The 15244-nt window shown below is 35.5% G+C and overlaps 1 protein-coding gene across 23 annotated transcripts in view; it reads left to right on the plus strand.

Moving 5' to 3' along the window:
* Positions 1-15244, plus strand: part of LOC105465127 (EH domain binding protein 1) — a 406349-nt gene that overhangs the window by 192664 nt on the left and 198441 nt on the right. For all 23 annotated transcript variants that reach the window (XM_071076797.1, XM_071076793.1, XM_011713372.2 and 20 more), the window contains 2 exons: positions 2864-3045; positions 7768-7907. In XM_071076797.1, the coding sequence (XP_070932898.1) occupies positions 2864-3045; positions 7768-7907 (322 nt within the window). The remainder of the gene's footprint in view (positions 1-2863; positions 3046-7767; positions 7908-15244) is intronic.

Genomic DNA, 15244 nt, shown 5'->3' on the forward strand with positions numbered 1-15244 from the left:
GAACTAATTTCAAAAATACTGCCAGATGCACATACAAACAGATATTTAAACATAGGCCCAGAGACAGATATTCAGACAGATATTCAACATTCACTTTTTTATTGACTCTTATCTCCAAACTTTCATTTTCTACTAGTTCCTCTTACTCTTTTTTCTCTCATTCTTGTTCTTTTGTCCAACCCACATATGATCTGAAGTAGCATTAGGACCCTGGCAGCAATAATAGTAATTCTCTCTAAACTGTCTCTCCCTGGCTGATCCCTAGTCCGTTTAAGAAGGACTATAGGATCCAAAAGACATACTTGTTTGAGTGCAGTCAGTTATTTCATTCCTCTTATAGAACTGATCATAGCAGTGATGTCCATCTTGGGTGGGTACAGATTTAGACTTCGTGGTTATAAAGAATGAAAATTCATTGAGTTGGGTTAGAGCTGTGAAAGATCCCCATATTTTCCCTCATTACTATTCTTCTTAAAATGTATTTTCTGAGATAGCTAATTTTAAGGAGAGAACAATGTCTGAGCTAGGTGGAGAATTACTATGAACACCACTCAAATTCCTTTTCCCGAAAGGGAGCCATTATATCAAGGACATAGTATATTAAGGACACAGACTCTAGTGAGGTCCTGTGTTAACTAATAGTGGGAATGGATATCATAGACTCAAAAGAGCTCTCTTCTACTTAGCTGACCAGACCTCAGAAAGGGCTCTTTGCATTGTTCCTAAGCAAATAATTGCTTAAGTAGTACAGCTAATTGTATTTAGAATTTAGTAGCTTTTGTTACCTATTGTTTCAAAGACACTGATTTACCAGATGCTTAAAAAACACTTTTTTTTTTTTGCCATGAACATGAGTTCAGCAGAAAAATTTTTCTGCATACTTTTTACTCTAAAAAACGGAATTGGCAGAATATGATACAAAATCTAGACTCTTGCAGAACCATTCTTAAACTAAGTTTTTAAAATTATGCTCATTTCTACATTATCTTAATTTTTATAGCTTATTTTGTTATAAAATTAAATAATTATATCAAGGGATCAATGCCATACTTTGTGAAACAGATTTGTTTAACAAAAACTGAAAATAATATGTGACAGTTTATATCTCATGCTTTCAAAACAGAGGCTTTAAATTCCATATTATATGTGGAAATTGTTAGCTATTCTAAAGGTACAATGAGAGATTATTGTTCATATCATTGTAACAAATTGATACTCTCTGATCGTACTTTTTCATTTTGCTCATTGTCAGAACCTTGGACCTTAATCTTATTCTTTGATTGACAGTAGCGACCAGGGAAAGAACACTTATATTGCTTGGTATAGTCACATCTGTTCAACTTGATTCAGTTGAGGATATTTGCATATTCTTAAGTATTTCTTCTGAGAGGGCTTAAATCCTTCTCAAGTGCTTGATGCATTTTTGAAATTCATTCATAAGGTATCTACATGCACTAATAGTTCTGTATATTATTGCTGTGCATAATCTGACAGATAAGACCACATTTTAAAATAAGGTATTCTTTAGGGATACTACATTACATTTTTACTTGTTCCGTTGGGTAGAAATATCAGGGTTTTTTTTAAAGACTGTTTTAATATTTTGATTAAATTAGTGTATCCTTATTTTAGGCAAATTTTTCAAACATAGAAGAAATAAAGATTTATTAAATAATAGTTCAAAGGTATTAATGGTAGTTTTTCTTACCTTGGTTTGAAAATTGAATAATTTTGTGGAAAATAATTATAGAACTTGAATGGATTTCTGTTTAGACTCCTTATTTTATAGAGAAGGTTACTGAGACTCAAGTTTTCTGACTTGCCCACGGTCACACAGCTTGAAAATTAAGATTTAAATTTTGGTCTTAACTCCCGTATCAGTAAACTACAAGAAATAGTGGTACATGATCTCTGATTTATATTATTTACACATTATCCTACATCTAAAATTTTCCCTTTGCCATAGAACCTGCAGAGATTATGTCTTATTCATCATATCTCCCCAGAATTTACATGATGTCTTGTACAAAGTTAATGCACAACCAGTATTTTGCTGTCCTGTTTTCATTGTTCTCCTAGGCTATTATTCTGTAAAGTATAGTTAAGAAACACAATAGGTTTAGTAATGGAATGTTAAGTACCCTTAATAGCAAATAGGTTTCATTTTGTGTTCTGTTTCTGATGAATTGGCGATAGCAGTGTTGAGAAGAATTCTTGAGATCTGCCGGAGTCAGTGATGTCTAGGCATAGGATCAGAAAGCCAACTGTTTCTTTTATGATATATGTGCTTTTATGGGAGAGAGAACTATGGACTGACACAATAAAAAAAAGGCCTGGGGAAGAAATAAGACTCAAATTACAGGATACATAGAATTCAGATATTTTAGACAAAAAAAAAAAAAAAAGTAGAATGCCACCAAGGCTGGAAGTTCTATAAATAATCATAGGCATTTAAAAAGGAGAAATATCATTAGGTTACATTAAATGTAATCAAAGCAAGGAAAACAACTGTTGAGTATTTGTTGATGCCTAGCCCTGTATTGGATCCTCTTCTGATAGTAACTCTGGAGTCTTTCTGTCCTAATTTTCATTCCTTGCTTCTCCTTTTCTGGTGTTTAGGGTTGTTCTAATCTTCTCTTGTTTCTGCCTGGGTTACCTCTTTCCAATTGCATATCTGCCTTACTTATAAATATAAAAGCTGTGATACAACTTCATTGTAATTTTATTTAGTTATTGTGTGATAGGAATTTAATAGGAGAAGGAAGTTTTCAATTATTTGATTTATTATTAAAATCGTACTGTAAAATATTTGACTATAAAATAACTCAAAATTACATACTTTTTTTTTTCTTTAATCTTCCAGGAATCCCCTTCTGGTCGAAGGAAAGCTCTTGCTACTAGCAGCATCAATATGAAACAGTATGCAAGCCCTATGCCAACTCAGACTGATGTCAAGTTAAAATTCAAGCCATTATCTAAAAAAGTTGTATCTGCCACTCTTCAGTTTTCATTATCTTGCATCTTCCTGAGGGAAGGAAAAGCCACGTAAGTTTCTTTTGTCAAATAACCTGCCTTACATTGTGTTTCAGTACACCATAGCTTTTGACTCAGTAGACTGGCAACAGTTGAACATCTTACAGCATACCAATCATTTTTGCCATTCTTTGTTTCAGAGGCTGAGTTAAGGGAACTCCTTGTTACTTATAAGTAGTCTCTTGACTCCAGAGAATGTACAGTAATATAAAAGTGATCACAGCTGGTTTCAAAATTTAAATTGAATATTTTAGGATATTATAAGTGTTTTATATTTCAGTGTCTTCAGTGTAGTAGTGTGTACTCTGAAGTACACACAGTTCAATGTGTAGAACTGTTTGATGCAATTGAGACATGAGAGGAACCCAAAACGAAAAGTTTAGGATAAAAGGGATGAAATAATTAAGGGAACTGTTGCCAAATCATATTCCTTGGCTCAACCTTCCAAAAATTATGTAGGAAGGTACAGTTAGAAAATGATGGTAATCATTTTCTTTTCAAAAATCACTTTTTAAGCACTGAGTCAGCATTGCACAAAGATTTCTAGATTCAGTTCTAGTCTCTTCAAAGAGTAAAACTCTAATGTGACAAAATGAGGTGAACATAGCTACAAAAGGGGGAGAAAAGTAGGATTGACCCTAGTTATTGCATACAATCAAGTCAGGGGTAAGTGAATGTTACGGGTGTTGTGAAAGGGTTCGTACCTGAGTGGAGTGGAAGATGAAGAAACAGGAGAAATGGAAATTCTATACCTAGACTTAAAAGGTGAGGGGAAAGAGATAGCTGTGAACATTTTAGCTAATCTGAATCACAGTTCTGAATGTATTTGACCTATTGGAATGTGGTTACTATAATTGGCTGTGTCTACATGACTGATTAGACTGGATTTTGTGCGTCAGTCAAATGAGATGTTTGAACACTCATCTACATGTCAACACATGACTTGTTAGATAACAGTAAGCCTCCTCTCTGGAAAGTTGGATTCTAAGCCAGTGTGGTAGGGAGACAGTGCAGAATGGAAGCATCTTAGTCTTTCGTCTCAGGACCTTAAATTATAGACTTAAATACTGAGTAATTAAAAATAAAGTTCTTACGCTGAAGTTTAAGCCAAAATAAAAGGAAAGGAAACACAGGAAGAAGAGAAACAAATTCAGAGAAGATCTTTTGAGGGTGGACTTCCTTCCACTGGGCAAAAGCTGTAAGTGAATCAGCACCATTCATGGGAATCTGGGTGAGAAGAAATTCAGCCAAACCAAATGTCTCAATTTGAATTGAAAAGGAATTCTTTCCGGACACCCTAAACTCCCTCTCTACCTCTTTCTTCTTTGCCTTTTTACCTTCCCCAAAGAAAAATATTCAGGGTTAAAATATGAGGAAATTAAAGTGGTATGAAATTAAGCAAGTTAACTTTTTTTTATTTTTATTTTTTGGAGACAGAATCTCACTCTGTCACCCAGGCTGGAGTGCAGTGGCACGATCTTGGCTCACTGCAACCTCCACCTCCTGGGTTCAAGCGATTCTCCTGCCTCAGCCTCCTGAGTAGCTGGCATTACAGGTGTGCACCACCACACCTGGCTAATTTTTTATATTTTTGGTAGAGGCGGGGTTTCACCATGTTGGCCAGGCTGGTCTCGAACTCTTGACCTTAAGCGATCCACCCGCCTCGGCCTCCCAAAGTGTTGGGATTACAGGTGTGAACCACTGCGCCCAACATGCAAGTTAACATTTTAAGAATGACATTTTGAAATTGTCTCCTGTTGATAAGAGAGCAATTTGTAAGACATTCACGTAAGGTAATACAACTTTTTTGCTCGTGAAAACTTTGTGTCACTAAATTTATTTTTAAAAGGGGAAATGACTTTGTTAACTCTAAGGCTTATATGACATAAGATGCAAAGAATTTTTAAAAACCAGTTTAGTCTGTAAAGCCATACTATATTTAGAAGATAATGGCATATTAAGCATTACTTTACAAAGAAACAGCATCTTAATTTGACTTTCTGAATTTGGGGGAGGTGTAGCAAAGTAAAAATTAATTTGTAAATAATAGATACATATTTCATTCACTGTAGTTTATTTGAAATTTAAGGTGAAAATAATACATGATGAAAATATAAATGATTTGACTTTTAGAATACTTAATATAAAGTTTATAAATTTATACTTAAAATACTTAAAACGTTTTAAAAAGTTTATATTTATCGAATACATGGTATTTAACTTACAGTCAGCCAAGGTAATTTTTTTATCTTGTAACTCTTAAAACTGTTTGACTGTGTTTTTAAAGCGCTTTTCCTGATGTAAGAGTTTCTTCACTTTTGGGAGGTTATGGCCCTGTTGGAAAAACAATGCACATTTAAACAAGATTTAAGTGTGATTTACAGGGGTTTGCCACTTTGTTTCCCTCCTACACACAAACTCAAAAGCCTACATGGACTTCAGATTTAAAATCTTGTTCTAATTCATTTGGGAAGTTTGAGTACTTTAAACTCTAGATCTTATCTGATTTGCAAACTGTCTCGCTGTTTTTTGAAACAAGTTTTTGTTTCCAGACTTAATGCTCAGGAAACCGTACTTTAATTCCTTGAAGAAAATTTTAGGCAAGGCACAGTGGTTCACACCTGTAATCCCAACACTTTGGGAGCCTGAGGTGGGAGAATCACTTGAGCCCAGGAGTTTGAGACCAGCCTGAACCACAATGGCAAGACCCCCTCTCTACAAAAATTTTAAAAATTAGCTGGGCATGGTGCTCCACGCCTGGGGTCCCAGCTACTCAGGAGGCTAAGGTGGGATAATTGCTTGAGTCCAGGAGGATGCAGTGAGCCATGTTCACACTGCTGCACTCCAGCCAGCCTGGCTTATAGAGTGAGACCCTGTCTGAAAAAAAAAGAAAAGAATATTTTAGTCTTCCATATATATCTACAGCACAGAATTGAACTAATTCCTAACCAGTTAATTTTTTTATTATTATTTTATTTCAGTCATTACGGGGAAACAAGTGGTGTTTGGTTGCATAGGAAAGTTCTTTAGTGATGATTTCTGAGATATTGGTGCACCCATCTCTTGAGCAGTGTACACGGTACTCAGTATGTAGTCTTTTATCCCTCACACCCCTCCCACTCTTCCCCGCAAGTCTCCAAAGTCCATTATATTATTACTATGCTTTTGCATCCTCGTAGCTGAGCTGCTACTTAAACGTGAGAACATACGATGTTTGGTTTTTCATTCCTGAGTTACTTCACTTAGAATAGTGTTCTCCATTCCATCCAGGTTGCTGCAAATGCCATTATTTTGTTCCTTTTTAAGGCTGAGGAGTATTCCATGTTTTGTGTGTGTGTGTGTGTGTGTGTGTGTGTGTATATATATGTATATATATAGGAGTAGTCCATGCTGTGTGTGTGTATATATATATACACACACACCACATTTTCCTTATCCGCTCATTGGTCAATGGGCTTTTAGGCTGGTTCCATATTTTTGCAATTGCAAATTATGCCACTATAAACATTGCATGTGCAAGTATCTTTTTCCTGTAATAACTTATTTTTTTCTGGGTAGATACCCTGCAGTGGGATTCCTGGATCAGACAGTAGTTCTGCTTTTAATTCTTTAAGGAATCTCCATACTGTTTTTCATAGTGGTTGTACCAGTTTACATTCTTACTAGCAGTGTAAAACTGTTCTCTTTTCATCACATCCATGCCAACATCTGTTTTGTTTTATTCTTAAATTATGGCCACTATTGCAGGAGTAATGTGGTATCTCGCTGTGGTTTTGATTTGCATTTCCCTGATGATTAGTGATGTTGAGCGTTTTCTCATGTTTGTTGGTCATTTGTATATCTTCTTTTCTTTTTCTTTCTTTTTTTTTTTTAGACAGAGTCTCACTCTGTCGCCCAGGCTGGAGTGTAGTAGCGCATTCTTGGCTCACTGCATCTTCTGCCTCCTGGGTTCAAGTGATTCTCCTGCCTTAGCCTCCTGAGTAGCTTGGATTACAGGCGCAAGCTGCCATGTCCAGCTAATTTTTGTTTTTTTAGTAGAGACGGTATTTCACCATGTTGGTCAGTCTGGTGTTGAACTCCTGACCTTGTGAGCGCCCACCTCGGCCTCCCAAAGTGCTGGGATTACAGGCGTGAGCCACCACGCCCAGTTGGTATATCTTCTTACAAGAATTGTCTATTCATGTCCTTAGCCCACTTTTTGATGGGATTATTTCATTTTTTTCTTGCTGATTTGTTTGACTTCCTTGTGGATTTTGGATATTAGTCCTTTGTTGGATGCATAGTTTGTGAATATTTTCTCCTACTCTGTGAGTTGTCTGTTTATTCTGCTGATGATTTCTTTTGCTGTGCAGAAGCTTTTTAGTTTAATAAGGTCCCATCTATTTGTTTTTGTTGCATTTGCTTTGGGGTTCTTGGTCATGAACTCTTTGCTTAAGTCAATACCTAGAAGACTTTTCCAATGTTATCTTCTAGAATATTTATGGTTTCAGGTTTAGATTTAAGTCTTTGATCTAACCAGTTAATTTTTAATCTTATTAGCTCTTTACTAATTAAGCATGCCATTTAAAAATTAATGAATATGAGTATTTAGATTTTTCAATATTCTTGTACAACTGATGAGAAAGACTTATTGACATACCTTATAGAAAGAAGGAATTTATTATTTTCTTAAGAACCATCATTTTTCTAACTGTCGTTTAATACAATGTGTTATATTTTGAATCACTGATGTAGAGACGAAGACATGCAAAGTTTGGCTAGTTTGATGAGTATGAAGCAGGCCGACATTGGCAATTTAGATGACTTTGAAGAAGATAATGAAGACGATGATGAGAACAGAGTGAACCAAGAAGAAAAGGCAGCTAAAATTACAGGTTGGTTTTATTAGCATTAAACTAAAAGTCTGTCTTTTGTTGCAGAGTTCAAAAACTCATTCTCATTTCCCAGGAAAAAACAATTCTACTTATTAGGGTTTTTTTTTCTTTAAGCTTTTCTGCAATAAAATATACCATACAGTTCTCTGAAAACTTTCCATGCTGTTTATAATAGATTTTAGCAGTTTGAGATCAAGTACAAGGATGGTCAGAATAACAAAAAACAATATTGAATTATAGTACAAAGCAACCTAAATCTGGCCATACTTATTTTGTCAATGTGTGGATGAAACCTGTGTAAGTAAAGATCAGCCTGTAAAGGATAATAGGACACAATAAGGAGATGGATTGGCCAGCTTCTTCTGTTTCATATTCATTTATTTACTTGAATTATGTGGACATTCTGTTTTTGAATTTATATATCTTATGTATCCTGGTATTGAAGCTTCTATGCAGGTGTTCCTTCAAGCTGGTTTGATCAAGCTAGGAAGATGTTAAGTGGTTAGAACTTTTTATTAATTGGTCAATAAATATTTGTTGACAATTTGGCTATCACACTTAAGAAATTGATGTTATACTTCTATTATTGCAGTGAAAGTTAAGCACAATTTACATATTCTTTTAGTTAATTAATTGCTCTAAATTTCTGAATTGATGTCCCTTCACTTCTGTCATCTGTTTACCTCTTGGTGATTTTTTCAAATTCATTTGGGCACTTTGTCACTCATCTTTTGGTTCTGCCTCAACTCCTGCTATCATGTGGGGGATTTCCATTTACCCCATGGATCACTCATTTAACTACTCAGCTAAAAAGTTCTGTGACTTCCTTGACTCTGATGACCTTCACTTCCATTCCACAACAAGAAATCTATCATAAGGAACTGCTCAGACTTGTGTGTAAAATTAGATGTTTTTTCATGTGTAAATTTTATTGTTTTCTAATTTGTGATTGCAGTTTTGATTTATTATTTGGCCAAACCATGTTTTGGAGAGTGTGTTTTACCATGTGCTTTATTTGTTTCTAGTTTGTTTGCTTATTCATTCAAATAAAATTCAAAAGTCTCTTGAATCTCAAATGTTTTAAGAATTGTATTGAGGTTTTTTTATTTGTAGTCTAGATATATGATTTATACATTTTCTTTTCTTTTTTTTTTTTTTTTTTTTTTTTTTGAGGTGGAGTCTTGCTCTGTCGCCCAGGCAGGAGTGCAGTGGCGCGATCTCGGCTCATTGCAAGCTCCGCCTCCCGGGTTCACGCCATTCTCCTGCCTCAGCCTCCCGAGTAGCTGGGACTACAGGCGCCTGCCACCACACCCAGCTAATCTTTTTGTATTTTTAGTAGAGATGGGGGTTTCACCGTGTTAGTCAGCATGGTCTCGATCTCCTGACCTGGTGATCCGCCCGTCTTGGCCTCCCAAAGTGCTGGGATTACAGGTGTGAGCCACTGCGCCCGGCTACATTTTCTATAAATATATTTTTACATGTATATTCTATTTGTTGCATTCATCATTAGAATCAACTTTTCATTACAGGTATAGCTTGTTTTACTGAACTTTGCTTTATTGCACTTCATAGATTTTTTTTTTTTTTTAACAAATTGAAGATTTTTGGCAACCCTGCATTGAGCAAATCTATCAGCTTAGTCTATCAGTCTTACCAGCAGCATGTGCTCACTTTGTTTCTCTGTGTCTCTGTGTCAGTTTGATAACTTTTGCAATATTTCACACTTTGTCATTATTGTTATATCCTGTTATGGTGATCTGTGACCAATGATCTTTGATGTTAATATTGTTATTATTTTGAGGTGCCATGAATTGCACCCATATAAGACAGCAAACTTAATCAAGTGTGTTCTGACTGCTCCACCAACTAACTGTTCCCTGTCTCTATTCCTCTCCTTGGGCCTCCTAATTCCCTGAGACATAACAATGTTGAAATTAGGCTAGTTAATAACCCTGCAATGCCTGTGGGTGTTTAAGTGAAAGGAAGAGTTGCATGTCTTTCCCTTTAAATAAAAAGCTAGAAATTATTAAGCTTTGTGAGGGAGGCATGTCTAAACCAAAGATAGGCCAAATGCAAAGGCCTCTTGTGCTAAACAGTTAAACAAGTTGTGAATGCAAAGAAAAAATTCTAGAAGGAAATTAAAAGTTCTACCCCAGTGAACACATGGAAGATTTAAAAAATGTATAAAGCCTTATTGCCGATACAGAGAAAGCTTTAATGGTCTGGATAGAATATCAAACCAGCCATAGCATTCCCTTAAGCCAAAGCCTAATCCAGAGCAAGGCCCTAACTCTGTTCAATTCTGTGAAGGCTGAGAAAGGCGAGGAAGCTGCAGAAGAAAAGTTTGAAGCTAGCAGAGGTTGGTTCATGAGGTTTAAGGAAAGAACTCATGTCCATAACATGAAAGTGTGAAGTAAAGCAGTAAATGCTGGTATAGAAACTGCAGCAGGTTATCCAGAAGATCTAACCAAGATGATTGATGAAGCTGGCTACATAAAAACACAGATTTTACATATAGACAATACAGCCCTCTATTGGAAGAAGATGCCATCTAGGAATTTCATAGCTAGAAAAGCAAAGTCTAACACCTGGCTGCAGAGCCTCAAAGCTTCAAATGGCAAGTTGACTCTCTTGTTAGCACATCTTTTTATAGCATGGTTTACTGAATATTTTAAGTCCATTGTTGAGATCTGCTGTACAGAAAAAAGATGCTTTCCAAAATATTACTACTCATTCCTTTTTAGCATGCTCCCTAAAAAAGCAACACCGCTGCTCATTGACAGCGTACCTGGTTGCCCAAGAGCTGTGATGGAGATGTACAAAGAGATTAGTGTTGTTTCTACAGCACATAGTTCAAGGAGTAATTTTGGCTTTCAAGCCTTATTATTTAAGAAATACATTTTGTAAGGTGTAGCTGTAATAGTTAGTGATTCCTCTGATGATCTAGGCCAGGTAAATTGAAAACCTCTTGGAAAGGACTCACAGTTCTAGATACCATTAAGAATTTTGTGATTCATGGGAAGAGGTCAAAATGTCAACATCAACAGGAGTTTGGAAGATGGAAGAGGCTGATTTTGATCCTCATGGCAGACTTTGAGGGTTTCAAGACTTCAGTGGAGGAAGTAATTCAGTTGTGGTGGAAAAATAGCAAGAGGACCAGCATTAGAGGTGGAGCCTAAGGATATAACTGAATTGCTGCAATCTCATGATAAAACTTGAATGGATGAGGAGTTGCTTCTCTGGATGAACAAAGAAAGTAGCTTCTTGACATGGAACCTACTTCTGGTGAAGGTGCTGGGAACGTTGTTGAAATGACAACAAACGATTTAGAATATCACATCAACTTTGATAAAGTAGTGGCAGTGTTTGAGAGGATTTATTTCAATTTAGAAAGAAGCTCTACTATGGGTAAAATGTCAAACAGCATTGCACGCTACAGAGAAATTTTTAATGAAAGGAGGATTCAATTGTTTGCTGTCTTATATTAAGAAATGGCAACAAGTGTTTTAAGGAATTACCCAACCTTCAGCAACCACCACCCTGATTAATCAGTAGCCATCAACATCAAGGCGGACCCACCAACACCAAAAAGATCATCACTCACTCAAGGCTCAGATGATTGTTAGCATTTTTTAATTAAGGTATATATGTTGTTGTTAGGCATAATGCTATTGCACACTTAATAGACTATAGTATAAATATAACTTTTATATGCATTGGGAAACCAAAAAGTTTTTGTGACTTGCTTTATTGCAATATTCGCTTTATTGTAGTGATCTGGAACCAGACTAGCAATATGTCTGAGATTGTACCTGTACAGTTGAGGCTGAAACAGCATGGATTGAACTACATGGGTCCACCTATACATGATGTTTTTTCAACCAAACACATGGAAAATGCGGTATTCACAGTGTACAAAACCTACATACATATGGAGGGCCCACTTTTCATATATGTGGGTTCTGAAGGGCCTGCTTTGGGACTTGATGTATGGATTTTGGTATAGACAGGGTTCCTGGAAGCAAACCTCCATCTGTGCCAAGGAACGACTGTATATATATAGTTTATTTTTTAAAGACAGAAAACTTCACTGCCAAATTATTTATTCTATAAAAGTTTATTATCTTAAAGCCTCATAATTTGTATCGGTTTGCCCCATTTAATGCCTCTTGCCTTGAAATTTTGCCTGTTGATATTTGTAAACAATGGTTTTTTTAGATTTTTATTTTCTTGGCATATTTGTCACTTGATTTTTAACCTATCTGTGTTATTTTAAGTGCTTCTTTTATATACAGCATTTGGTTGATTTAACTTTATAGGCTTTGCCCTTCAATATTATATTTCTTGATAACTGATATACTTATGTGTATTTATATTACTTTATTTATACTTTTATTTTGGGGCCTTTTCTTATTTTTTCCACCTATCCCTTACATGTTGCTTTTCTTAGATTTTCTGTTTTTAAACATGTTTCATAGAGTAACTTAGAAGGTATATAACCTATTTTCATTTTAGGCTAGCATTCTCTCTAATAAATAAATAAGCCAGACAGAAAAATGAGTAAACTTTTATTTCTCTACTTACATTAAAAATAAAGCAAAATTTATTGACTCTCTTCTTGTAGAATGAGAGATGCAGTCTGATTCTCTTCTTAACTTTATTTAAACCCTTCCCTCCAACCCCTATTGGCTTTTATGTTTATTTCAATAACATTTTGCTAATTCTTTTCAATAGTATATACTGACATTTGCATTGTATTTTATGATGATATCAGCAACAATTTTTTAAATGTGATATCTTTCCCGTCTTTGAGTTTTGGTCTCTTCTCTTCTCTTCTCTTCTCTTCTCTTCTCTTCTCTTCTCTTCTCTTCTGTCTTCTCTTCTCTTCTCTTCTGTCTTCTCTTCTCTTGTCTTTTCTTTCTTTCTTTTTCTTTCCTTTCTTTCTTGTTTTGGTTATTTGGCTCTCTGGAGTATTTCCAGAAGAATAAGTGGGTGTCTTTCCCCTAGTACTACCAATCACCTTCTAACTTGTCTTAGTTTGCTTGGGCTGCTGTAACGAAATACCTTAGGTTGGGTAATTTGTAATCAACAGAAATTTATTACACACAGTTTTGGAAGATGGGAAATCCAAGATGAAGGAGCCTGCAGATTTGTTATCTTGTGAGAGTCTGTTCCATGTAGATGGTGCCCTGTGTGTGCCTTCATGTGAAGGAACAGCAAAGAGGAGGACAAGGGACAAACTTGCTCCCTCAAAGCCTTTTTTTTTTTTTTTTTTGAGACAAAGTCTCACTTTGTTGTCCAGGCTGGAGTGTGGTGGCGCAGTCTGGGCTCACTGTAACTTCTACCTCCCAGGTTCAAGGGATTCTCCTGCCTCAGCCTCCCCAGTAGCTGGGATCACAGGTGTGTGCCACCACACTCAGCTAATATTTGTATTTTTAGTTGAGATGGGGTTTAACCATGTTGGCCAGGCTGGTCTTGAACTTCTGACCTCAGGTGATCCACCTGCCTTGACCTCCCAAAGTGCTGGGGTTATAGGCATGAGCCACTGCGCCCGGTCCTCAAAGCCTTTTATAACGGCAATAGTATTATCCATGAGAGCAGAGCCCACATGAACTAATGACCTCTCTGTAAGCTCCACCTCCTAATGCCTTCACCTTAGGTATTAAATTCCAACATAGGAATTTTGGGGGGACATCAGCATTCAGACCATAATATACCTATCCTTCAAAATTTAATTCACTTGTCACATACTCTGAGAAGCCTTTGATGCCCCCTCCCTCTTAAGCTTGACCATTCCATCCTTTATGCTACTACCATATACAAATGTAGGCATTTTCCTATAGACTGAGTTTTTACAGTTCCAGTGGGATATTAATTGGATCTTTTTAGTTAGAGAATATGGTTTGTTATTTGTAGATGGCTTTTGATTAAAACTAAATCTCAATTAGATACGGGTACTCTTAAGTAGGAATTTTTTAAACCACACATTTGCAGTTGTTTTGAGCAGTACTGTGCTATTTTGATCACAGCCATGGGAGAAAAAATGACAATATATTACAATTTCTACACTACTATTGAAAGGAAGAGTAAGAGAACAGTAGTGTTTTGAGGGAAATACAGATTCAATGATTCAATAATTATTAGATTTCATAGCTAAACCTTTGTTGATTAAACATACGCTATTCCTTATTTTCTAAAATTCCTGCAAGAGCAGTAATTTTCTGTTAGACAGTTTAAAATTCTCTGAACCTAATTGAAGAAATTGTTTTGAGGCAACTTTGGATGCCTGTATTTTGTGTTATTTACATTTTTTATATTTTATGAAATTCCCTGAAAGTAGAAACTGTGTTCTAATCATTTTTTCATCTCTAGGTTCCAGCGCATTATCTGGAACATGTTAGGAATTAAATATATGTTAACTGAAAGGCCATAGTGAATGAATGAAACTTCATTCCCTCTGGCTTATCTTATTCCATTTGACATTTAATCACATACTACGTTGTACAGGGTAGAGTGGTTCCATTTTGTAGAAGGAATATGCACACATAATTCAAAGCTCAGTAATTCAAAACTAATTTTCTAAAAAGAATGAATGCAAATTGTGTGTGTTGAAGAAGAAGGGGCGGTGGGGCAGTGGGTGCCTAGATGTAGGTTCTAAGTCCTAACAAATTCACAAGCATTGTAGCATAGTTTTGATTTGATATTACAGTTTTTTTCTTGTCATTTTCTATTATGTTTGCAGAGTATGGTAACCTAAATTAATAGCACAGCATTATGGCAGTTGTTTGACTTCTGTAGTTGCATTTTTTAGCACATGTAAATCCCATTCCAAAGTTACTAACTTTCAGGGATTTTTTTTTTAGCAACAGCACGACCACTTTAAAAGTATTTGAGTGAAGTAGTTTTAGCATAATAAAAAGTTTATTGAAATTTAACAGCATTAATGTTAAAATAATAGCTCAAGAGAACAAAATGGACGTATTTTATAAATATGGTTACAAATAAAGTATGGTAAGTATTTTTATTTACCGGCAAAAGTGGCAATAGCTTAAACACAGTTTATATTAACTCTTCCTTCCAAGTTTGAAATTGTTATTGACACAATTTTTATGGCGGAAGGAATTATTATTTTAAATTGTTCCTGTTAATTATATCTTAATATTGCAATCTAAATGCATAAAGTGCAATTGTATTATATCACTAAAATTATGTTGAATGTATTATTTCTCCAATAAAGCTCAAAATTTCTTGAGGGAACAGACTGTTAACAATTGTGTACCTCTTAGATTGACACCTCACGGTTATTCATGTAGTGAGTAATTTCTTATGGAAAGTTG

Source organism: Macaca nemestrina, chromosome 13 (genome assembly GCF_043159975.1).
Source record: "Macaca nemestrina isolate mMacNem1 chromosome 13, mMacNem.hap1, whole genome shotgun sequence".
In the NCBI taxonomy this organism is placed as follows: Eukaryota; Metazoa; Chordata; class Mammalia; order Primates; family Cercopithecidae; genus Macaca; species Macaca nemestrina.